The sequence below is a fragment of the Actinia tenebrosa genome, unplaced genomic scaffold (assembly GCF_029948245.1).
Source record: "Actinia tenebrosa isolate PJP-AT-01 unplaced genomic scaffold, QUT_ActTen_1.0 PGA_scaffold4__44_contigs__length_22323623, whole genome shotgun sequence".
NCBI classification, from domain to species: domain Eukaryota; kingdom Metazoa; phylum Cnidaria; class Anthozoa; order Actiniaria; family Actiniidae; genus Actinia; species Actinia tenebrosa.
Window position 1 is genome coordinate 9740437 of NW_028292581.1, and position 26597 is coordinate 9767033.

At 36.7% G+C, this 26597-nt stretch overlaps 4 protein-coding genes across 4 annotated transcripts; 2 read left to right on the forward strand and 2 right to left on the reverse strand.

The window, feature by feature from the left end:
- Window positions 1-1212: 1212 nt before the first annotated feature.
- LOC116297013 (cholinesterase) lies at window positions 1213-2919 on the forward strand. The gene has a single exon (XM_031705141.2). It carries the CDS (start codon window positions 1213-1215, stop codon window positions 2917-2919), a length of 1707 nt encoding a protein of 568 aa, XP_031561001.2.
- Window positions 2920-3700: 781 nt separating this feature from the next.
- On the forward strand, window positions 3701-4534 carry LOC116296642 (uncharacterized). Its single transcript, XM_089036524.1, has 2 exons — window positions 3701-3846; window positions 3901-4534. Exons 1-2 carry the CDS (start codon window positions 3701-3703, stop codon window positions 4532-4534), a joined length of 780 nt encoding a protein of 259 aa, XP_088892650.1.
- A 9112-nt stretch (window positions 4535-13646) lies between these two features.
- LOC116296680 (acetylcholinesterase) lies at window positions 13647-15558 on the reverse strand. Its single transcript, XM_031704740.2, has one exon. The coding sequence runs from the start codon at window positions 15529-15531 to the stop codon at window positions 13783-13785; it is 1749 nt and encodes a 582-aa protein (XP_031560600.2). The 5' UTR covers window positions 15532-15558; the 3' UTR covers window positions 13647-13782.
- A 5498-nt stretch (window positions 15559-21056) lies between these two features.
- Window positions 21057-22808, reverse strand: LOC116296650 (cholinesterase-like). The gene has a single exon (XM_031704707.2). It carries the CDS (start codon window positions 22806-22808, stop codon window positions 21057-21059), a length of 1752 nt encoding a protein of 583 aa, XP_031560567.2.
- Window positions 22809-26597: the final 3789 nt, after the last annotated feature.

Genomic DNA, 26597 nt, shown 5'->3' on the forward strand with positions numbered 1-26597 from the left:
CACTAAACCCGAGATCCCAGAGGTGAGGCGCGAGTGCATTACGCCTTCACCACCCTTGATTCCGCAAACATCATTTGCTCTCTTGTGCCGAAATTTCATCAGCTGGACTCACAAACTTTCTATAGCATACTTTCTGAGTGAAAGTCTCAGTGTTTGATAACCACTTACAGCAGAAAATCAGAGATTCAAAGACTTAAACAAATAAATTAGGAATAATTTTCACTTCGGCACTTAAAATCGAGAATCCCGGGCAATATTCAACAGGAAATGTTGAAACGACTGGTTCTACACAGCTGACTGGTTTAGTGTTACAGAATATGTATTAACGAGCTAAGTGCTCATTTTCTTAATCTAAATTAAAGACTTCTTCAAAATTTGAATTCTTTTATTTTTCTCTACTTTTTTTCCTTTGTTTAGTTATTGCTGATACATTAAATGATTTTATGAAGCATTAACAACTGCGGTTTCTTCCGATTACTCCCAACACCCGCAATGTGTTATGGGAAAATGAATAACATTTTTCTCTGAATAACATTTTCTCAACAACAAAGAATGTTTCTTTTTCAAGCATTATGACCGATTGTCTAACAGCGTGCGGCGCAAAAAATCTTAAAGATGTAAAATACAAAATACGCGCGCTTATAATTATACACCATGTCTGGAGTTTGGCCTACAGCACGAATGCTTGTTCAGTAAAAATCCTTTTAGCTTGAAGAAACTTTATACAGACCTTTAAAAAACCGTAATTGACTCAACAGCACAAGTGAACAAAGAATATCAATAGACATTTAGTGAGTGATGTTTGCCTTCGTGCGCCTCTACTTTGCTATGTAATTCCTTATGGACTCACTGTGTATTTTAGCTTATTTTAGCTTTTTTGAATAAATATCGCGTCCGTCTATACTACAAAGGAGTTAAAAATCAAAAAAACCAATCTTACACACTTTCTCTATCGTTTTTATTATCTAGCACATCATTTTAGTTAATCTCAGTTATTATTTTTTTCCCTTATTCTCCATAAAATGCCAATTATGTGAATTATAGTGCAATGATAACTGACTTCCTTTTTCTGAAATAGTTGAATAAATATTTTCTTTACCATCTAGACAGCTGGTCATTAAGACCATTTGTAATTAATGACATCTTGGTATTTAAGGATGTGTTCTTACCGCTCCTATTGTACAGTTCACCCGCAGTCACTCGAATACCATCATGTTGGTTTCGTCCAAGTCTGTGGTTCTTTTCCTAAGTCTCCATCTCTTCCATGGTGTTGTACTGGGCTCTCCAACACATCCTAGAAGGGTCCTAACTCAACAGGGTTATGTCAGCGGAATACAGCAAGACATTCAAACCAATAACGGGCAAACGAAAACTATCTACAAGTTCCTGGGCGTTCCTTACGTTGAGAAGCCCATTGGTAATCTTCGCTTCAAGCCCCCACAAGCTTTTTCTTGTCGACGATTAAGCGATTATGATGCTACCTTTCTACGACCAATCTGCATGCAGAACGAACATCACTTTGATTCAATAAGAAGGGCGTGGCCTCAGTTTGACCCAAAGAGAGATATGAGCGAAGATTGCCTGTACCTGAACATCTACACTCCAAGCACAAGAGGTACAAAGAAATTCCCAGTTATCTTTTATATCCACGGGGGAGGCAATTTTTTTGGTTCTCCTGCTCGTGATATTTCCCCAGGCGAGTATTTGCCCACACGCGGTGTGGTTCTTGTCACTATCCAGTATCGACTTGGACCATTTGGGTTCTTCACAACTGGGGACTCAGAGGCACCTGGAAATGTAGGTCTTCTTGACCAGGTAGAGGCCCTCAAGTGGGTTCAACAAAACATCGAGGGTTTTTGTGGCGACAAGAACAGCGTGACTCTCCTTGGTGAAAGCTCAGGAGGATCTGATGTGGGTTTACACTACTTATCACCCTTGTCTAGAGGACTATTTCATCGTGGTATTGCAGTGAGTGGTGTAGACCTCTCTCCCTTCGCCTACAAACCTAAGTCTACGGTTCTAGAATACAGCAAGGAATTGGTCAGGGTGTTTAACTGTACGAAATCTAGCAGCCTACAAATACTTCAGTGCTTAAAATCAGTTCCAAGCACTAGTTTCTTTAATAACGAAATATATTGGTTCTTGCAACCGTTCGTTGACCAACACTTTCTCCCAGACGAGCCCAAAACTTTAAGAAAAGAAGGAAGATTCCAGAAGCTCCCTTTAATCTCAGGCTTTGTGAGCCAAGAAGGTTCTTTGGTTGTAGAATGGTATTCACAAAATTACAATACAGCATACAATCCTACAGGTCTCAGTGATTATCTGGAATTCTTTCTGTCTGGTCAATACAATCTTGCAAAGGATAAGGCCTGCATTGTTTATAACGCTCTAAAATTTCAATATACACCATGGGATGACCTGAACAACCCTACCCGGTTCCGTGAAAAGTTTACAGAAATATGGTCAGATCACAATTTCATTGCTCCAACCGATGCTGCCTTGACCATCCATAGTGATCATGGTGCTCCTACCTACATGTTTGAGTTTGCTCATCGCTCTAGATACCATCCAAAGCCGAAATGGATGGGGGTCGTTCACGAAGATACAACAGCCTACAAGTTTGGTCTCCCGCTTCTTAATTCCAAAACAAAACTAAAGTTTGACAAGAAAGATAAAAAAGTCAGCGATATGGTAGTGACCATGTTTACCAATTTTGCTAAATTTGGAAACCCGACCCCGAGACGTGTGCATGGTTTGAAATGGGACAACTTTGACTCGTCCAAGAAGGCTTACTTGAAGATCCAGACGAATCCTTTCATGACCAGCAAATACCATCCACTCAGAATGGCCTTCTGGAATTCGTATTTCCCGACACTTCTTCCTGAGAAGCCACTTCCGTCATCTTGCGGAGACGAATGAGTTGTGAGTGACGGGGCTATGAATCGTGGCAAACCAAGCTAACTTCGACCAAATTGGATTAGAGAAGGTCCCTTGCACTTTAGATATTTAAAGATTAAGCATGCAATGCTGTATGAGATTTATGATTAATGGTACTCATTTGAGATGTAAACGAAATTCCAATTGCGTTAATAAAGTATTTCCATCATGAAAGATGTTGTCCAGGTCTAATTATTTATTTATTTATTGTTTTATTATCAGATCAGTTAAATAGTAAATGCCAGCCCAGTCCATGATAGTAACATCAAATAATACACTGTGGGTTCGACTTCCTTTACATGGTCACAATTAATTAAGAGGCAGTCCGTGTAAGGATCGAACAAAGCAGGAAATAACCCAAAAATAACTCTACCTCCAACTTTGCCTGAAAAAAGCCTACTATTAGGCTAGTACACTGGTACAAATTATTTTTTGGAAAAATCATTTTTAATTTTTTTAGAAGCGAAAAACGAATTTGACTATTCAACGGGACGCGCGAGCGTGAAATTAGTGAATTTCGAAACTCGCTCCAAGAAAAACCAAAAGGTCTTTCGTAACGACACTTTGAACGACTATTTTTGTGCCTTAGGACTGTTAATTGAAGTATTAGATTATATATTTTGACTAAATTTATAGATAGATAATCTTCTCCCAATACGGCATACGGCAAATTTTTTTGAACTGGTCGTCACGGAGTACGGACGTCGAGTTTTCGCTCCGCGAAGATCTTGTAAATTTTGATTTAAAACTAAATTTGACTAATATGGGAGACAATTTAAAGTCTTTAAGAAAGGAAAATGACGCTTTAAAAGAACAGCTTAAGGAATTAGCTAAAGACATGGAAAAACTTAAATCCGCAGTCGAGAAAGAAGCCCCTTGTGCTCAACTAACAGATCAAGCCAAAGGATTGTAGTTTCTCAGCGATGAGTACGATGGGCTCTCGGCTTCGAGTGCCACATTTAGTCGCGAAATTAACCGAATTTCTACTACACTAGCAGAGCTCTCAATTAAGATTTATCAGATTGACGAAGTTATTGAAAGCATCCAGCAATATAGCTATCAATACAACATCAAGATCGTTGGCGTCCCTCAAACAGAGATACGAGAATCTTCCCTTTCCACTGCAGATCTGTGCTTAAAGATTTTTCACAGTATGGGTGCAAGTGATGTCACTTTACAAGACATCGACACTGCTCATAGAGTTCCTAAGAGGAAGCCTAGTCGCCCCGGACAAAATTACCCTGATCCTATTATTTGCAAGTTTACTCGCCATTTAGCGAAGGAAGAAGTAATGGCTGCCAAAAAGGCGTTACGTAATTTGACCCCAAGTGACCTTGGTCTTCCTCCTTTCATGACCTTGAAACACGTTAGTATTTACCATCACTTAACCCCAAGGCTGCAAAGTCTGTTATACGAAACAAAGCGTTTTAAAAGTGCAAATGATTACAAGTTTTGTTGGTCAAAAAGCACGGCTGTTTTTCTTCGAAAAGATGACTCATCGACTGTTATAAAGTTGACCAAGTACGAAGATCTGGATAAGTTAAAGCAAGGCGAAGATGCACAAGTGTATGCTGAGGACTATGACCAAGATGACTAAACAACTTATAGTGTTTTTTTCCAGCCAGCTAAGTACTTTTCACTTCAAGTTTATGATATTTAATTTCAAATTTTTGCCATGAAAAAAGATAAATGTTTTATAAAAATAACAAAATCTCTGCTTAGAGAATTACCTTATTTTGGAATTGATATCATAAGTTGTCACGGTCAGTTTAATAATAGCTTGAAATCGTCATTACCAACCAAGAAATATCTCGAAAAACTTTCTAGTTTTTATGATCTAGATCTTTTCAGTCTAAATACTGCGTCAGATCTTAGGGTCGACCCTGACAATAACCTTACTAATCATTGTATTAGAAGTAACTATTATTCTGCTAAAAGTTTTGTAGATTTAAAAATATTTATTCTAAAAAGGAATTGCAATCTAGTTTTTCAATATTACATAATAATGTCAGGAGCTTGAAACGCAATTTTGATAATTTCCAAACTCATTTACTTGATGAACTTGATTTTCATTTCGATGTTATTGGAGTAACAGAAACTAAAATTTCCAATGCAAATTTACTTGGGTTTAATCCTAATATTACAGGTTAAGAATTTGAATACGTTCCAACGCCCCTAGCCTCAGGAGGTGTTGGGATGTACATCAACAACCAATTGAATTATACCGTAATTGAAAAAAATAGTAACGAAGCTTTTCAAGCACTTTGGATTGAAATACAATTTGTAGATAAGAAAAATATAATTTGTGGTGTAATATATAGACAACATAATTCTCCTGAGCTCTTTCAATCTTATTTTGACAAAATGTCTGAAAGGTTCATATCTTCCGGTAAACCTGTCTACATATTGGGAGATTTCAACATAGATCTTCTTAAATCAGAATTTTCTACCTTTAGCAATAATTTCTTACTATCTTTACAAAGTCATTATTTATTTCCTACTATTGACAAACCAACTCGAGTCACTTCTAGTTCGGCCACCTTGATTGATAACATTCTTACTAACAATCCTAAAGTAACGGTTAGTGGCAACATAATATCTGATATAAGTGATCATTTTGCACAATTCTGCATTAATTTCAACTCACTCAATAAGAACGTACACAAACCTCATCATGCAACCAAATTACGTGATTTTTCACGATTTTCTGCTGATCGCTTTAGTGATGAGCTTAAACAAATTAACTGGGCTTCCGTTTTCTGTAATGATGATGCTGATAAAGTTTTTTCTTCTTTTTACAAGAAAATCAATAACCTTGTAAATAAGCATGCACCTATGATAAAACTTTCGCGCCATAAAGCTAAACAATTTTCTAAGCCTTGGATTACAAAGGGATTAAAAACTTCAATTAAGATTAAAAATTATCTTTTTCATTCGGGGGATCAAGAAAAATATAGGCTGTATAGAAACAAATTATCAAGGTTAACTCGAATTAGTAAGCAGCTTTATTACCAAGCTTATTTCGATGATAATTTGTCTAATATAAAGAAAACTTGGCAGGGAATTAATAGCATAATAAATCACAAAAAGAAAATGTTAAAATCTATATGTGCTATTAAGGAGCTTAGTGGAACTGGAATAGTACGTGACTCTGAGAGAATTCCTAATATTCTTAATAAGCATTTTGCATCTGTTGATTTCAACCTAGCAGCAAAATTACCTCCATCAACAAATAATTTTTCTGACTACCTTCCTACCGTCCAAAATTCAGATTCCTTTTTCTTTCAACCAGCTACACCTGAAGAGGTCGAGTATGAAATTATATTGCTTTCCAACAACAAATCTCATGGTCTATACTCTTGTCCTACTAGAATTTTGAAGTGTGCAAAGAGTTTCTTCGGCAATGCTTTAGCAAAAATAATAGATATTTCAATTCGGTCAGGTAAATACCCCAAAAAACTCAAAATTGCCAAGATTGTACCTGTATATAAAGATGACGATGAAACTGATCCCAATAATTACCGGCCCATCTCGTTTATTATCAAATTTTAATAAGATTATTGAAAAAGTTATGTATAAAAGATTGATTAATTTTATCGAGGAAAATGACATTTTATTCGAATCGCAATATGGCTTTCGTAAGGATCATTCTACTCAACATGCTGCTCTGGATATCATAAATGCCATACAGAGTAACATGGATAAAAAACTGTTTTCTTGTGGTATTTTCATTGACTTAAAAAAAGCATTTGACACTGTTGACCATTCGATACTTTTAAGTAAGCTTTATCATTATGGGATTAGAGGTATTATTAATGATTGGTTTGGATCTTACTTGAAAGACCGATTTCAAACAACACAGATCGGAACGGTAACTTCAAATAAAGAAACCACCTTGTGCGGTGTCCCTCAAGGTTCTATTCTAGGTCCATTATTATTTTTGCTTTATGTAAATGATATCTATAAATGTTCTAACAAATTTAAATTTTATCTCTATGCTGATGACACTAACCTATTATATGCCAATAAAAGCTTAAAAACTCTTGAATTAGATGTTAATATTGAACTTGCCAAATTAAGTAGCTGGTTAATTGCGAATAAACTAACCCTTAATATCAAAAAATCCAATTATGTAATTTTTCGTCCGTATCAAAAGAAACTCCCTTTTGAACCTATTGTAAAGATTCTAGATAGCAATCTAAATAGATTCCTTCCTTTGGAGCGAAAAGACTTTGTTAAATACCTCGGAATTCTGATAGATGACAACCTTTCTTGAAATCATCATATAGATTATATTGCACTAAAAATAAGTAAAGCTGTAGGAATAATTGCGAAACTAAGACATTTCGTTCCTCTCCATACTCTCCATAATATTTATCGATCTCTGATTCACCCTTACCTTACTTATGGCTTAACTTTATGGGGACAAGCTGCACAAATTCACCTAAACAAAGTTCTTCTTCTACAAAAAAGAGTTCTTAGATTAATGTACTTCACTGATAGATCCCAACATGCCATTCCTCTTTTTATCAGAGCTAATACACTACCAATTAATTTCCTCTACTATGAATCGGTCGCCCAGTTAATGCATGATATTGAAAATAAGCTTGCACCTCTTAATATTCTAAATCAATTTACCCTTGCTACGAGTGTTCACTCATACAACACAAGATTCTCATCATCAGGAAATTTCTATATTAAAAAATCTCAACTGGAAGTACAAAAAAAATCATTCTCAAGATTTGGAGCTAGGTTATGGAATACGATACCGAGCAATTTGCGTAAATTAAAAAAGAAGAAGTTTAAGTTAAAATTACGTAAAACACTATCTGATTTTCTCCTAAGAGAAGATAGCTATGTTGACACTTCCACTATTGTAGACAGACTACATTATACTTTGAACGTCTCGGACTGAGTCTTTATATATTGCGACTATTTATAAATAATTATTTCTTGATTTTCAATACTTGGTTAGTATCATTTTTCCTTTTTCTCCTTTCCCCCCCCCCCCCCCCCCCCCCCCCTTTTCGTTTCTCTATTTTAAGTAAACTGTTAGTTTTTCATTTATTTATCGTCATATTATATTTGTAAATCTTCTAATATTTATTTAATGTAATATATCGCCTCCCGCCTAGATTAGCTTTATGCTATTTGCGGGAGGGTGATAAATTGTGTATATATAGTCATTATTTTGTAAAAATAAACTTGAAACTTGAAACTTGAAACTTGAAACATACTTTGACCTTTCGTATATAAGTGCAAAATAGCCGAAGTTCAAATAGCCCAAAACCAAGGTAGTATCTTGAGAACACTAAAAACATTCATTTTCCCAGAAATGTCACTTAATCTACTAACTTTTTCCCATTGAAATTCCGCGGGCACTTGTTTTGTGTTGCGAAGGAGCTTCTTTCTTGCTTACCTATTTTCTCGTTCTGACGCATCGATCGTACACTGAATACATCCACGTAAGAAATACTAAATAAATCATAAGAATTCAAGAGATCATTGAAAGGTACTAAGATTGTCTTTGGAACTTCTGTGATTACATATCAGTACATTTTCCTTTTCTAGATTTACTTTTAGTCTAGTAGAGCAGCTTTTCATATAGCAGCTTTTCATATAGCTAGCTAGAATCTTGTAAGCCGAATTTATATGCAAATGACTGTATGTTAAAAGTGTCTAGTCGTTCTAGCGCTTTCGCACTAATTGGGGACACTTTTTGCTCACACGCACTACCACTACATTTAATATTCTTTGCACACAACGCTCAACTTACAGGTTGATTTTTACGGAGGGCGGAGGAAACCTGACCCGGAGAAAACCCTCGTAACATAGGAGAGAATAACACATATTCAAACAAACTCAATGGCACATGTTCACATGCTCATTTCTTAGTTCGGCTTCAAGAACGAGCCGATCACAGATATAAATACAAATGCTGTTCTTAGGCAAAAACTACATTGAAATCAAGGTAATTCTAAAGGTATAAAGCTCTGAATGTGGAAATTGGAAATTGGAAATTTCAACAATTAAATAAATTAAATCCGTCAGTACTTCATGTAGGTGATCATACGATTGATCCTTCTGTTAAAGTTAGGAGCTTGGGAACAATTTTTGATAATTCAATTAGTATGGATGCTCATATAAATCAAGTTTGTAAGGCTGCTTTCTATCATATTCACAATATTCGCAGGATTTCAAAATACCTTTCTCAGGATTGCCTTAAAACATTAGTCCATGCTTTCGTTACGACGTCCAGACTAGATTGTTGTAATAGCTTGCTGTATGGCCTTCCTAAATATATCAGATCACTAAGCTACAACGCGTACAAAACACACTGCTGGCAGATTAATTATGAACACTAGAAAGCATAATCATATTACACCCGCTCTATATAACCGCATCTATTTTAAAATTTTAATTATTACTTTTAAGGCTATATATAATATTTCGCCTAGCTATATTAGTAACTTAGTGCCTTTTAAGTCCTGTTCCGTTTATTCTCTCAGATCGAATAATTCATTATTTTTAGACCGTCCCAAGCGACGTATGCTTTCTACATTAGGGGCTCGTTCTTTTTATGCTGCTGCCCCCACATTGTGGAACAGCCTTCCTATGAATATTCGGGAAATCAGATCACTTGGCGTTTTTTAAAAAACAGCTTAAGACATATCTTTTTAATGTAGCTTACATTAGGTAATTTTTATCGATTCTAACATAGTTTTCTATTATAGTATGTTTTCCTTATACATATTATATTTATATACACATATCTATTTTTTCTCGTTACTTTTTTATAGTTATATCTCCCCACAAGTATTGTTTTTCATTCATAGTTTTACGGCGCATGCGTCTGCAATCAATCAAAACAGCGGTCATTATCACATAGCGCTAAATGAAATATTTGTTTGCAAATAGGATTTTTATGTTTCTTCTTGAAATTATTTTTGACTTGATCGTGATAACTTATTTTGTTACTATGACATTGTGGGATTACATAACAACAGCATACGAGGATTCATGATGGGGTGTCGCTCATTGTTAGATTGGGACCCCCTATGGTAGACATATAAATAGTACAAGCGTGGTAGCGTGCTTCAGTTTTGTCACCTACAGAAGCAGTTTATACCAAAAATTTTTTCCCTCCTCCAACCCCATCTCCACCGGTGGTATGCTTGTTATGGCCCTCACCTTTACTGTGGCTAGATGATTACATCTAAATTGTAATTATAAATTCTAGTTGGAATATTATTTATAGTAAATTAATTTTTATTAAAGTGGCTATGGGTTACGCCCATAGCCAATTACTCCAAAGATTTGTGTTGTCCATTGGTTGCCCAGTAAACGAGCTGCAGGAATAGCGATTTTCAATGCTTGTTAAGAGTATCTTGAATCAGGGAGAAAACATAAAATTAACTGAAAATTTAAACCTATCTGACCTATTTAAACTTATCTTATCGCTGAAGCCTAAAATTTGGTTGTAGACAAAGCCTTTTTTCAAGCAAACTTTTAGGTAGGGCGATTTTTGGGTCATTTCCAGCTTTGCTCGATCCTTACACGGACTGTCTCTTAAGAGGCAATGTCTATAAAAATCAAACATAATCAAAAATCGGTGGCCACGTCAAAAAAATTGATTTTCTTCATATTTGGTCCAAAGATCTGGAATACCACCCAAATAAATAATTAAACGTACTGATGTCCATTTTGAATAATTTCACTTTTATTTTGAGAAAATCGTGAAAATCGATTTTGGCCGTCGGCGCCCTCTATTCAGCCTAAATCCGAGGTGAAAATGGTAGGTCTGAGAAAAGCGCTCGCATATAAAAATGAAGCAAACTAGATAAGATCTGTTTTTGGAATATGGTAGAAGAAAGATTAAAGGGCCACTTGGACGAAAATCGTTCCAAAATTAAAACTCTTTCATTCGAGCTGGAACTTTGCTGAAATAATCTTGAACACATTAAGAACCTCTCACTGAAATATCTTTCTAATATTCGAAAGGGAAGGGCCAAAATTTTACGATTTATTTTCGTCCGCCATTAATTTCTTTGTGTCACGGCCAACGAGTCATTATGTACAGCAGTTTTACGCTGTGACGTCATTTACTCAACACCGTCATGTTAGCGTCGTTTTGACTATACATTTCTTGTTAGATTACCTGAAGTTTATTTGATGTTTTAAACGCGTTATCGTGAAAAGAATCTCTAAACAGACTTTTTTTAAACCTTTGATACCTCTTCAAATATGATGGAAACTCCTTTGGACGCTCGCTTTGTCAATCCTGAAGAGTTAGAACCATAAGTTATAATGTATGAAGATGAAGCCGAACTAGAAGAAGAAGCAATGCTTGGGAAGAGGTTTTCATAAAAATTCCTTACGTTCATTTCATTATTTGTATTTGCTACGTACTGTCCATGATATAAAGATCTTAAATTTGAAGTTTCAATGTAATCTAATAGTGATTGATGTTATGAAAACAACCGATTGCCTTTTGAATTCTGCGTTGTGATATAAAGATTTGTGACAATATACTTAGATCTACGTGCCGAATAATTTAGAATGTGAGCTCGTAATTCTCCTAGCTGATTTACTACAGAACGGTTATTATTTGCTTCAAAATGTTTATTATGCATTGAATAGGTACAAACATACGGTTATCTAATATCATCTTTGTAATAGAGCATGTCAAAGGTTTCTTATTTATTACTCGCGCGACAGCGGCGTCTGTCACTCAGCTCGTAGATTTTTCTTTCATTGTGTCGGATGTCTCGCGGACACAAATTGTGGGGTTGCTCTTTGCCCTCGTATGTAAATATGCCTTGAAAAATTGTTATCCTTAAAATGATTCGAATAAATCCCGAATATCTCAGTCACTTCGCGCGATGGAACCGCTAGAATCTCGTCCATGCGTCCTACTTTGTTGTGATTCTTGGCGTGCCGAGATGTATTGAAATTTTCGAATTATGATCGTTAGTATTATTGAAACTGAAAAATTTCAGCGCCTAGACATTATTTGGTCATATAGTAGTTAGGAAACCGAATGAAACATTATATATTTTCTGAATAAACCAAATAAACCGAGTTTTACGAACATGGCACATACATTACCCACCAATGTTTTGGTTTGGGTTGAGTAAATGACGTCATAAGTACTCGTGCCAGTCTTCTTGAGTCGAATTCTGTGATTCAAAGAAATTAATGGCGGACGAAAATAAATCGTAAAATTTTGGCCCTTTCCTTTCGAATATCAAAAAGATATTCCAGTGGGTGGTTCTTACTGTATTCTAGATTATTTCAGCAAAGTTCCAGCTCGAATGAAAGAGTTTTAATTTTGGAGCGATTCTCGTCCAAGTGGCCCTTTAATAATTATTTTAAGCTAAAATATAAATAGGGAAACGCGTTCTAATAAGTGAACAGGAACTTTTTACAAACTACATTTTTCAGGTTATCATGCAGATATTTATATTTCACCCTCAGTTTGCAAAGCGCATTTTCATGTGCACCGGGTGTTCGCATTTATCTGAAATTTCAGCCATAATGCCTTCGAATGTAAACCTAAATCGTATGTAAAATCCAGCTTGGGTTATTCAATGAGCGCGCTCCATACGAAACTCTCGAATTCAGAGAAATTTGGGCTGTTGTTTTGGGGCTCCGCATCCGACGAAACTTATTCGAGGCAGACATAACTATGTCCTTACAAACATTTTCTTCCATTTTCTTGGTGTTCAGTTCTGACATTTGTATTGGTGTTATTATTTGTTGATTGAATATTGAGAGCAATAAATTGTATTTCTTTGCTCTTTTTCGACATTAGTTTAAAATGCTGTTACTTATAAATTACATTTTGAAACAAGCATGTAGATTTACGACATTTGGACTAAAAAACACCGGGAGACCCGAACTAAAAGATGAATTGCTTGATTATTGTTCATACCTAGTACTGAATTTCGGCTTCCATAATTTTTTGCTCGTAGTATACTTAGACAGTAATGCGTGAACTACCTTTGGTCCAACTGGATCTTCAGCAGAGACCGAATGACTGAGGTGTTTGGAAATTGTCTAATTTTGCATCAAAGTATTTTCTTTAGATTCATAAATTTCTTTTCGAGGAAGCCCAAGATCATTTTGAACAGCTCTTCTTTTTACTTACGGACCTAAGCTCCAGACTCCATTAAAAAAAAAACTTGGTTCAGTAATTATAATGAATTTCCATATAGTCTGAGCCGGGGCTTGAACCCGGACGACAGCGGTGAGAGGATGGGTGCTCCGGTTTCTTACCTCCGTAAAAATCGACATGTGAGTTAAGTGTTGTATGTAGTAGATATGAAAAGAAGTGGTGGTGTGTTGGAAGCGAATTCCTCGGAAGACCCCGGCCAGTACGAGGAGTGATGTTCGTAAGATGTAAATATAAACATGACTACACTTTGAGACGAAAAATGCCACTGCTGTGTCTGGTGGTTTTGGTGTCTATTCTCGAGAAATCCCTCAAGAAATCCCTCAGAAATCCCTCAGAAATCCCTCAGAAATCCCTCAGAAATCCCTCAGAAATCCCTCAGAAATCCCTCAGAAATCCCTCAGAAATCCCTCAGAAATCCCTCAGAAATCCCTCAGAAATCCCTCAGAAATCCCTCAGAAATCCCTCAAGAAATCCCTCCCTAAATAATAAATTAAATGGACGAGAACTACACTTTCATAATGCAAATACAATATTAGTGCCATTGGAATCTATTTCGTTAACATCTCAAATGACTACAATTCATAAATCTCATACTGCATAGCATGCTTAATCTTTAAATATCCAAAGGGCGAGGGACATTCTTTTATATCAATTTGGTCAAAGTTAGTTTATTTCCCACGTTTTACAGCCGCGTTACTCAAAAGTGATTCTTCTTCGCTAGATGATGGTACAGGCTTCTCTGGAAGAAGTTTCGGGAAATACGAATTCCAGAAGGCCATTCTGAGTGGATGGTATTTGCTGGTCATGAAAGGATTCGTCTGGATCTTCAAGTAAGCCTTCTTGGACGAGTCAAAGTTGTCCCATTTCAAACCATGCACACGTCTCGGGGTCGGGTTTCCAAATTTAGCAAAATTGGTAAACATGGTCACTACCATATCGCTGACTTTTTTATCTTTCTTGTCAAACTTTAGTTTTGTTTTGGATTTAAGAAGCGGAAGACCAAACTTGTAGGCTGTTGTATCTTCGTGAACGACCCCCATCCATTTCGGCTTTGGATGGTATCTAGAGCGATGAGCAAACTCAAACATGTAGGTAGGAGCACCATGATCACTATGGATGGTCAAGGCAGCATCGGTTGGAGCAATGAAAATGTGATCTGACCACATTTCTGTAAGCTTGTCACGGAACCGGGTAGGGTTGTTCAGGTCATCCCATGGTGTGTATTGAAATTTTAGAGCGTCATAAGCAACGTAGGTGTCATCTTTTTTACGACTGTATTCAATAGGCAGAAAGACATTATCCAGATATTCACCGAGACCTGTAGAATTGTATGTCGTATTGTAAAATGTTGAATACCATTTTACTACATAAGAACCTTCCTGACTGACAAAGCCTGACATTAAAGGAAGCTTATGGAACTTTCCTCTTTTTCTTAATGTTCTTGGCTCGTCTGGGAGAAAGTGTTGGTCAACAAACGGTAGGATCCACAAATATATCGAGTTTTCTAAGATAGTAGTGCTTGGAACTGATTTTAAGCACTGAAGTATTTGTCGGCTGCTAGATTTCGTACAGTTAAACACCCTGACTAATTTCTTGCTTTGTTCTAGGACCGTAGACTTTGGTTGGTAGGCGAAAGGGCACTGGTCCACACCACTCACTGCAATACCCCGATGAAACAGTCCTCTAGACAGGGGTGATAAGTAGTGTAAACCTACACTAGATCCTCCTGCACTTTCACCAAGGAGAGTCACACTATTCTTGTCGCCACCAAAACCCTCGATGTTTCGTTGAACCCACTTGAGGGCCTCTACCTGGTCAAGAAGACCCACATTTCCAGGTGCCTCTGGGTCCCCAGTAGTGAAGAACCCAAATGATCCAAGTCGATACTGGATGGTGACAAGAACCACACCGCGTGTGGGCAAATACTCGCCTGGTGATATATCACGTGTAGGGGTACCTACGAAATAGCCTCCTCCGTGGATATAAAAGATAACTGGGAATTTCTTTTTACCTCTTGTGCTTTGAGTGTAGATGTTCAGGTACAGGCAATCTTCGCTCATATCTCTCTTTGGGTCAAATTCTGGCCAAGCTCCTCTTATCGAATTAAAGTAATATTTGCCCTGCATGCAAATTGGTCTTAGAAAAGTAGCATCATAATCACTTGATCTTCGAGTGGAAAGAGCTTGTGGGGGCTTGAAGCGAAGATCGCCAATGGGCTTCTCAACATAAGGAACGCCAAGGAACTTGTAGATGGTTTTCGTTTTTTGTCCCTTATTGGTTTGGATGTCTTGTCGTATTCCCCTGACATAACCCTGCTGGGTTAACACCCTTCTAAGTTTCCTTGTAGAGCCCTGTACAACATCATTGAAGAGATAAAGAGTTAGGAAAAGAACCACACGCTTGGACGAAACCAACATGATGGTATTCGAGTGACTGCGGGTGAACTGTACAATAGGAGCGGTAAGAACACACCCTTAAATACCAAGATGTCATTAATTACAAATGGTCTTAATGACCAGCTGTCTAGATGGTAAAGAAAATATTTATTCAACAATTTCAGAAAAAGGAAGTCAGTTTCCATTGCACTATAATTCACATAATTGTCATTTTATGGAGAATAAGGGAAAAAAATAATAACTGAGATTAACTAAAATGATGTGCTAGATAATAGAAACGATAGAGAAAGTGTGTAAGATTTTTTTTTTTTTTTTTTTGGTTTTTAACTCCTTTGTAGTATAGACAGACGCGATATTTATTCAAAAAAGCTAAAATAAGCTAAAATACACAGTGAGTCCATAAGGAATTATATAGCAAAGTAGAGGCGCACGAAGGCAAACATCACTCACTAAATGTCTATTGATGTTCTTTGTTCACTTGTACTGTTGAGTCAATTACGGGGTTTAAAGGTCTGTATAAAGTTTCTTCAAGCTAAAAGGATTTTTACTGAACAAGCATTCGTGCTGTAGGCCAAACTCTACACATGGTGTATAATTATAAGCGCGCGTATTTTGTATTTTACATCTTTAAGATTTTTTGCGCCGCACGCTGATGTTAGACAATCGGTCATAATGCTTGAAAAAGAAACATTCTTTGTTGTTGAGAAAATGTTATTCAGAGAAAAATGTTATTCATTTTCCCATAACACATTGCGGGTGTTGGGAGTAATCAGAAGAAACCGCAGTTGTTAATGCTTCATATGATATTTAATCATTTATGTATCAGCAAAAACTTGAAACAAAAGAAAAAAAGAAAAAAAAAGAATTCGAATTTTGAAGAAGTCTGTAATTTAGATTAAACAATGAGCACTTAGCTCGTTAATACATATTCTGTAACACTAAACCAGTCAGCTGTGTAGAACCAGTCGTTTCAACATTTCCTGTTGAATATTGCCCGGGATTCTCGATTTTAAGTGCCGAAGTGAAAATTATTCCTAATTTATTTGTTTAAGTCTTTGAATCTCTGATTTTCTGCTGTAAGTGGTTGTCAAACACTGAGACTTTCACTCAGAAAGTATGCTATAGAAAACTTGTGAGTCCAGCTGATGAAATTTTGGCACAAGAGAGCAAATGATGTTTGCGGAATCAAGGGTGGTGAAGGCGTAATGCACTCGCGCCTCACCTCTGGGATCTCGGGTTTAGTGGACTTGCTGTTACATGTATGTGCCTCAGTAGATTTTTGGTCCCCCCTTGATTCAAAAGTCTTTTCCTCGGTTCTCCAATTTTCCTCCCTCCGCAATACCGATATTCGAACTTGTGGTGAATTAGCCGTGCTCTGAGGTTTTTATTCTCGTGGAAATCAACATGGCGGCGTGTGCCAGAGTCCAATGTCCAAATCCCTATGAACATTACACCGGGTAGTCCAGAGAAACAAGTTCTTTAGAACGGAAGCAATACTAAAACCTTTTTCTTATACTGAATTTCGTCTTTTTATTTCGGAATTTTCTCGGGCTCCTGCTCAGGATCCTCGTTTTCGTTTACGTTACGATTACACACTTATTATCATATTGGAAGTACAAACCTTGACATCTCCAAGATCACGCAAATAACATAAAAATATTTTACGTACACCAATCAACTATTTACTTCATGTAAAATCTATAACTCTTGCTTGAAGTACCATCAATGCGACCCGAGCTCGATTTTCGGACTCGGTGTTATATGTAAGTGGTGTTTTTAGTTGTATCGATTCTTTCCTGTCATTCAAGGGATTTTCTCTGGGTTCTTCGGTTTTCCTTACTCTCCAAAAATAATCAACTTCTAAATTCCTATTCGATCAAGGAGTGAAGGCCACACGTTTGATAGCCACTGGCTATTAATTGGTACCCTCGTGAAACAAGGACGAATTATCGATTTTTCTAAGTTAGTTCTTGGCCACAAAAAGTATCAGAGCCCGCCGCACATCTTTAATAATTCTTGATCACGATCAGCGAAATAAAACCATCGTAGAGGAATCTTACTTGTTTCCCTACCGAACTATATGTGTTCCGATTATTAGAAAGATTTGTAAAATATGAAAATAAATGTTTTAAAATTGTTCGTGGACAGTGAAGGTGTAGGGCGGTCCGCTTTCATCATTTTCATTGTATAGAAATAATATGGAAATAGACCAGTTTCGAATTCCAAATTACCGCTGTGTTCCTTGATTGCAGACTCATTTCCACAGGGTTAGCCTCGTATCAGTGTTTAAATATTCACAAATACCAACGGTAAAGTAAAGAATGCACAACTTCAACAATACAAACACTTTGAAACTCGACGTACCTTGACTGGAACACGTGAATATTCTGCACAAACTCGAGGCTAACCCTGAGTAAATGACTCTGTAATCAAGAAACACGGCGGTAATTTGGAATTCGAAATGGGTCTATTGGCAATTTACGCTTTGGATGGTGTTGAGAGCGATGAGCAAACTCAAACACAAACTCAAACTCAAACTTCCTCCGTGGTAATGGACTATTTAACAATTAGAATACGAGGTCGAGTTTTCTATGACTCATAGAAATAAATTCATTTTGAGCTGGCGTTATGCATATTAATGAGCTTAATATTGATTACGATTAGCGGGTTATCACAGGTTGCTGCCAAATATCAATTTTTATTAGATCTTTGGAGTTGACTTAGGCTAAGTTTCACAGGAAGCCCAATAGGGCCTTGGACTGAGACCAATATGCACTGAGTTACTTTGAGTGATTGTGTTGCAATAGTCCGTTTGAATTGTTTTCAGTCCAAGGCCTTATTGCCTTCTTGGGGCGGTGAGTTCACTTATCTGAGGCTAGTTTAAAGTGCCATGTTGAGGCTACTCAACAATATATATTTTTTCTTTTCTTTGTTTCCGTGCGTGCGTGAATATGTTAGACATTTTTTAGACTCAATTAATCCGTTTTCCTTTGGGAAAATTAACATGCACATAATTAGATATCTAAGTGCTGACACAGAGTTACTTTGCCTGTCGTGGTGAGAGTGTGAACGTTATTTTTCGATGGAATCTAGTTAGATTACTTTTCTCTTTTTGGACGACCTTCACCTGTAAGTATTGTAAGCTTCTCGTATTTAGTAACATTACCTTTCACTGATATTTGTATTTTAAGGAATTCACTACATAATAAACTAAAAGGCCGTACGTCGAATCAGGTCGGGTCCTTACATGCCACTACGATGAAATTTTAATGTCTCCAATGTTTACTATTTAAACACATGTTAAAGGGGCACTTGGATGAAAATGCCCCAATTTTTGAAAGTCCGAATAATTGAAGTATATGAGGATAATGTGACTCAATTATGATTATGTAAACCAGATTAGTGAACATTTTAGCCTGGGAGCCACTTGCTATTGAGATATTTTGGTTCAAAAGCAGAAAGAACAATAGGGTTGAGTAAATGACGTCATTCACTCCAAATTTAGATGCTGAATAAAATATACAAGTTTTAAGTTCATGGTAATCAGGAGATTGATGACTTCATATTCCCAGTTTCCTTCAACATAGATTTCAATATATCTCTGAGAGTATTTAATGAATGTCATCTAAATTTTGCAGTATACTTGTATTCAAAATATAAAACATGAAAACGCACAAACTGTGGTTGCTATGGCAACACACGGGTGTCCAGGCCCCTCAACGATTTTAGCCTTTCAGCGATTGTTTCGTTATATTTTAACTTGAGCAGGAAATCGTTCGACTACATTCTTATCCACGATCATAACAGATATTTTAACCTAGCCTTATTCTATACCATCTCTCGATAAGGTAGAAATGTCAAAAACCCGAATTTAAGATAGGGGTGGCCTGGAACCGAGGCAACTTATCTCTATAGCTGCTTTTGAATCCAGGCAAAAAAAGGGCAAGTCAGAAATTTGATTGTAGTGGCACTTTAGGGTTATAAGACTTAGATAAGATACTTTGAGTGTTTATGTCGCAATAGTCTTTTGAATAAGTCTCGCTCAGTCCAAGGCATCAGAAAAAATCTGTTAACATTTGGTCAGCTACGATTTCAAGCTCACGCCCCCTCATGTAAGTCCATACAAATTATGTCTCAAAAACACGGTTTTTTAATCTTTTCTCAAAATAATGACTGTCTAGGCAAAAAACAGAAGTGGATTCAGTTAATTCAACTATTCACGGACTGTATTATATGGTTTGCATTGAATTCTATTGAAAAAAACCACCGTACTTTTTGAGTTGAATGTACGCTATTGGATGTATTTTACAAGAGAAAATGCATGACATAACCGGGGTTAAGCTAGAAAATCGTCTCTCCTTGCTATGAAACAGAACCTGTCAAAAAACAGAAGTGGATTTGAAAACCCCGGGCTTTCCTGAACATTTTGATATACAATTCATAGGAATTTGTTAAAATCTAGAACCGTATTTTTGCTGATTTTATAAGCTCATACTATCTGTTGCCCTATACATTCGCCTCTTATGGTTTCATAGGTTTCGCAGCCTCGAAAACACGCTAACTACTAGTTAGCGAAAGAACAGAAGATTTACGGGTCATTTAGGATGTTTTGTCACGCAGTTTACTTGTGCTATATAACTTTACTTTTAAGAACAACCTTTTGCTTTGGAAAGAGAGGAAAAAGACCGAAAAGACCAAATATTCCAAATGTATGGGCATTTTTTTCCAATGGACCAATGGGGCTTCCTGAGCCGATGTTGCCACTTTGTTATTTCAAATTAAAATATGATAATGAAATTTAGCTAAAAATGAAAATGAAAATGAAAATCTGTTTTTTTTCTTATTTTTCTTTTCGTATTATTAATCGAGTGTGAAACTTTTTAAATCCGAGTCGAGATAAATTTACTTTGTTTTTTCCCCAAGGATTTCAGTTTTATGCGTGGGCGACACAACGTAGCCTTTGCTTTGCTATTCATGGGGCAAAACGTGAATACGGGGGGAGGGGAAATGGGAAGGGGAAGGGGAAATAAAGGCCCTTTAAACATCCTTAAGGGAAAGATCTTCCCCAAACACCATTCAGCCAATTTTCTTACTGAAATATTTAAGAAATATTATGGTTATATGTCCGGACTCGCCAGAAGTCCCTTTTTTAAAGCTTATTTGGCTTAAAATTCTGTGATCACATTGATTTCGCGTTTTCGTATACCAGCGAAACAGTGAAGCAAGACAAAAGCAATAAAGTAGACAAAAATATAGAAATGGCGACAACCAGGATTATTCTAATTTCGAATCTAGCATGAAATTGGAGGATTATTCTAAAATCCGGGCTTAAAGATCTCGAGATGCGTCTTGCAACAATCCAGATCTTACTATGAATCACAAAGTAATTATGGGTCAAAAGTTTACGCAACAAATACTTCATTTTTACTTTTACACTTTGCGTTTTGAATTTTTACAATTGCAATGTCTGATATAGCAGATAAGATGGAAATACAATATTATTTATGAATAAATTAGAATTTATTGTACACGTGTATTCATTCTTCTCACCAAATCGGCAGAATGAGAAGTTCATCTCGTATCACTTTCGTGCCCCTTGACTGCGGCCCGGTGCTGGATGGTAAAGTGCTGTTGTTTGGAAACAACATTGGGAAACGGGAATTCCAGAAGGTCATCCTTTGTGGATAGTAATTGCTGGTCATTACAGGGTTACTTTGGATTTTCAGGTAATTTTTGAGGGAAGAGTTAAAGGACGCCCACTGCACACCATTGACAGCGGTAGGAGTGGGGTTACCAAATTTGGCAAAATTGGTAAACATGGTCACCACCATATCACTGACGTTCCGGTCGTTGTCATCAAACCTCAGCTCTCTTGGGTTAGAACTGAGAAGTGGTAGACCAAACTTGTAGGCAGTTGTGTCTTCGTGGACGACTCCCATCCACTGGGGTTTTGGATGGAATTGAGAACGATGAGCGAACTCGAACATGAAGTTAGCAGTGCTGTTCTCACTCTGGAAGGTTAAGGAAGGATGGGTTGGTGCAGTAACATAGAAGTCAGACAACATCTCTACAAGTTTCTTACGGTACTCACTGGGGTCATTGTTGTCAGGAGTGTACTGAGACTTTAGAGCACTGTAGGCAGCTTGAGCATTGTGTACCTTACGTCCGAATTTTAGTTCAAAAAACGATTCTAAATAAGTTCTGAAACTTCTGTCATCATATACGTTTACTTTTTCAAATTCCAAAACAAAAGAACCTTCCTGGCTCACGAAGCCTGCCATTAAAGGAAGCTTAAGGAATTGTCCTCGTTTTTTCAACGCTTTTGGGTTGTCGGGTAAAAAGTGTTGGTCAACGAAGGGCTGCAGTAGCCAGTATCTTGAATTCGTGAAGACATTGGTGCTTGAAACTAGCTGAAGGCATTGAACAATTAATTGGCTGCTGTTTCTTGTACAATTGACATTCTTTACCAACTCTTTGCTGTAAGCTAAGACTGAAGACTTTGGTTTGTAGGCGAAAGGACAAAAGTCCACACCGCTCACTGCAATACCTCGATGAAACAGTCCTGATGACAGAGGTGATAAATAGTGTAAAGCCACACTAGATCCTCCTGCGCTTTCACCAAGGAGAGTCACGCTGTTGTTATCGCCACCAAAACTATTGATGTTTCTTTGAACCCACTTGAGGGCCTCTACCTGGTCAAGAAGCCCCAAATTTCCAGGTGCCTCTGAGTCCCCAGTAGTGAAGAATCCAAATGGTCCAAGTCGATACTGGATAGTGACAAGAACCACACCGCGTGTAGGCAAGTACTCGCCTGCTAATATATCACGAGTAGGGGTACCTACGTAATAACTTCCTCCGTGGATATGGACTATCACCGGGTATCTCCATGTTGAGTTCGTACTTGGAGTGTAGATGTTCAGGTACAGGCAATCTTCGCTCATATCTCTCTTTGGATCGAATTCTGGCCATGCCCTACTTATTGAATCAAAATAGTTTCCAGATTGTATACAAATTGGTCGGAAATCAGTAGCGTTGTAATCGCTTAATCTTTGATTGGAAAGAGCTTGTGGAGGTTTAAAGCGAAGATTACCTATGGGCTTCTCAACATAAGGAACGCCCAGGAACTTGTAGATGGTTTTTGTTTGTCCCTGGTGGGTTTGGATGTCTTGTCGTATTCCCCTGACATAGCCTTGTTGGGTTAGGACTCTTGTAGTGTTCGTCCCAAAAGCAATGGCAGCAAAATGAAACATGAGAAAATAAAGTGAAATAGTTCTGTGTTTTGACATAACCAACTCCATCTTTGGCAAGCTGAAGGACCACCCGAGTTTGATGATGTTAGTTATAGATGTTGAGTTTATGTACCAGCTAACTTTATCCTGACGAGTTAAATCAGACTAACGTCAGCGTTGTCAATTCTTATTTTTCTTTTCTTTTCCTTTTTTATTTTTTGAGGTAATGCGTACTAAAATATTAAGCTGCACGAATTCTTCGACTTGCTTGGTTGACCCTGTTGTATTTCGTTCATACGTTCTGTTCTTATCACTTCTATCAATAATAATAATCAAATCTCCATATGATTCAAAATGTGAAAAATGTGGTTTTAATTTTTAAAAATATCCGTTAAAAATATTTCGTAATGATTAATCTTATTTAGATATCAACAGTTTTCAACAACCCACCTGTTCATTCGCCGGTTCCGCATAGTGAGCACATGGAATCTACAAATCGTAACAAAAGCACGCAATCGTATGTTCATTGTATAATGGTCCAACGCCAACAAACTGGCGGGAAAATGTAAGGCGCCTGCTCTTGGATTTTTATTATCTTAGGAGTGAAATAAGTAAAATTTTACTTATCCACAATTTGTTTTCAAATTCTTTGTTGGTAACAAACTCATTTTTATCAGCGGCATCATGCATATTAATGAGCTAATATGACACAAAATAACGCGATAAGCAGATAATCATTGATATAGCTGTCAATTATAGAATTTTTTAGATCTTTGAGTAGAGTTGTATATCTTAAGTTAATAATAAGACTAAAGTTAAGAGCAACTGCCTGTAAGGGTGGATAATCGGACTTCAGAGACTACTTGGTCAAATTCCTAATACTTTTCCAGAAGATACCCTTAGATGGTGTTTTTTCAAAAGGTTCCAGCGGATTTTTATTTTTGAGAAAATCGCAAGAGTGAAACTGGTGTCAAGCCCCGGTTTCGGTTCTGAGAAATCGTCAAAAAGATGACCCAAAAACAAAGCCTTAAACTAGCACAATCAAGCTGAAAATCCTCAAAAACTTAATTCCTCTACTTACTACTTATAAAAATATTCTGGATTTGGAAATGATAATTTTCTACAGGCCAGATTGTTAACGGTACTGAAAAACTACAACTTGAAAAGAACTGTGGTCATCGAGCCAAAATATCTACTGGTACCTAATTTTCTTGAAATTAAAACATCATTTCCTAGAAAAGATATATACACTATTGAAGTTTATCTGTGGCAGTTTTCAAGCTCAAAATCGAAGAACTTCCCTTCCAGAACATCGGACACTTATCCAAATATTAAATATCCACAGCACATTACGAGACAGTTTCTCTAAGCAACAACTTGATTGTCACATTTAACAGGAATAGCAATTGCACTACTTAGCAAAGGGAGTTATTCAAGCTGTTATTCTAGTGTTAACTGCTTTTTTCCCTTCAGTTCTGATATTCAGTTTAGATGCTCAGTTAGCCGGAATAACCCGAATAACTCATTACCTGAACCAGTCGTTCCCGATTCACGATATTTTCGATCCATTACATTATTTTTTGGCCATTTTGGACCTCGCTAATTCTTTGTAAGTATATTTAAAACATTCAGAGAGTAAAAAAAAAATGACTGTGTTCGTATTCAAGGATTGCATTGCGTGGCGCGAGGAATGTGGCGAGTAAAGCAGCACGCGGGAAAGGAAGCCTACTTTACCTTTCTTGGTGTGATCATTTCCTTATTTCACAATGTCCTTTATATAATATCTTATACCAATGTAACTTCTTCATTACCTGAAGAAGGCAAGCAATGGGTTGCCGAAATATCGTTTTAGTAAACACTTGGGTACTGGATTTTCATTTATCTTGGATTTGTCAAACTCGTCCCGACCCCCCGTGCGACCAAAAAGGAAAAGGGGACTTTAACAGTCAAAACTTGGGGCTGCTGTTCCAAAGAGACCAGTAAACCAACTCTCAACCAAAAAAAAATTACAAATAAGATGATGTTTCTGTGCCGGGATCATCCAGAAGCCTCTTCGGTATTAGCTTGTATAGTATTTTAAATTATTTGACCTGTGAAAAATAAAAAACCAAGTTCGTTAGCTACTAACTCAAGTGACACCCTCGTAAAAACAAGGTGGATTTGATCCGAAACATTTGCTCCCCAGCAAACTTTTGCCAGTTTTAATTGTAAAAGTTTCTCTTTGTTTTATGGATAATCTTCACGAAATTTTACAATTTTACTAATGTCTATGCTGAAAAAGGTGACTGCAGATAAATAAAATGTTCAAATAAAAAATTAATCAAGTGTTGTTGAAAGCGTTACTCATACATCACAGTAGTGGGCAATACCAAGACTATGAATGGAAATTTATGGCGTTTCAACGACTTAAGAGAAAATGTCGATCGTTGAATTGACTGAATCATCGGAATAGTTGAGGAACTGAAAATATATATGATACGAGAGACTCTGAAACCTCGCCAAATCAGGTCGCCAGATCAGCTGCTCTGTGAATTTTTATTTTGCCAACAAATATGGCATAAAAGTTAGAGTTTGATAGTTGAGAAAACGAACACTTTGGTGCTAAGACTTGAGTCAGAAGTGTTTTATTTTGTGGGGTTTTGCGCTGTTCGAAAATCTGTCTTCACTGCCGACTGTACAATATATAATTGGTAAGGTTCTCAATTCTTTCTGAAATTGTTTTAGCCGAGACTTCAAAAGATTTTGTAATCATAGTAAGTTGCTTTCATTAGGTATAAATCCCTAGTTTGTAATCTTTTATACGTACGCCAAAACGACAAATAAATATTCAGTGGAAACTAGTTTCGTTTAATTCAACCTCTTCAGTCCACTGTATCAACTCCAGCCGCCAAAATTCACAACGACCATCACTCGGAGCTCAATGTCTCACACATTACTAAATCAATCAAAAATGTAATAAAACTGATGACTGATTCTCAAGTTGCCTTTCCTTAAGCTGCTGCTGATTTTTTTCTGTGCGACAAGAAATAATTATATAAATTTCGAGCATATAGGTGGCTCAAGCTCTGCATTAGTATAAGATAATGTATGGGGATTTGGCATATTTAAAGAAAAAAAGAATGAGAATGAGAATTATTAGAGATCAGAGATTAAGAAAAAAAACAGCTTCGTTATTTTCCAACGAAAAGACTTTTTTGAAAAGGATTTTTTTTTTTTTCAAAAAGCATTTTAAAAGGTTTTTTTCTTCTTTCTTTCTTTCTTTCTTTCTTTCTTTTTTTTCTTTTCATATTTTGGCCCTGGGCAACCCGGTCTAAGTCTTTCGTGGTCGAATAGATTCGCAAATATTCAAGAATGTCATTATGATATCAGTTTATTTTGAAACTCCTGCTTCCGTACGGTCTTTCTTTCATCAGCGGTTTTCGAGTTATATTTAATCCATCTTTTGAGTAATGTATTGAGAACAGAGACTTTCGATTCCTCGAAATTTCCTTCCAAACAACAAACGAAGATTTTGCGTGATTTTCATACAGTTTGTTTGCCAAATGATTTCGGTTAAGGATTCCAACGCTGTTTGTCGCCAGTAATTTTACGCTATTCATCTCATTCAAAAGCAAGAATCTAATCAATAAAAATATTGATACTTCTGTGTCAACAAATCTGGCTTTGGTCAAAACATAATTAACAAAGGCAATTTATCTTGACGGCTGGAAAATTTAATCAAGTCAAGTGTGACTGATTGAATAAAACACGAAGAAAGGGAGTTGGTTGATTTATTTACTGACGGAGTCGAGATTTCTGTTTTCTAACTAGCGAGACCATCACTTTTTTTTCTTCTTTTATTTATCTATTTATTTATTT

What these genes read in the sequence shown, in the direction of transcription:
- LOC116296680 (XM_031704740.2), bottom strand. Translation starts at nt 15,531, where the DNA reads ATGTTGGTTTCGTCCAAGCGTGTGGTTCTTTTCCTAACTCTTTATCTC.
- LOC116296642 (XM_089036524.1), top strand. Translation starts at nt 3,701, where the DNA reads ATGGGAGACAATTTAAAGTCTTTAAGAAAGGAAAATGACGCTTTAAAA. An exon ending in ACAGATCAAGCCAAAGGATT is followed by an intron (nt 3,847 to 3,900) that starts GTAGTTTCTCAG and finishes TGCCACATTTAG; the next exon opens with TCGCGAAATTAACCGAATTT.
- LOC116296650 (XM_031704707.2), bottom strand. Translation starts at nt 22,808, where the DNA reads ATGGAGTTGGTTATGTCAAAACACAGAACTATTTCACTTTATTTTCTC.
- LOC116297013 (XM_031705141.2), top strand. Translation starts at nt 1,213, where the DNA reads ATGTTGGTTTCGTCCAAGTCTGTGGTTCTTTTCCTAAGTCTCCATCTC.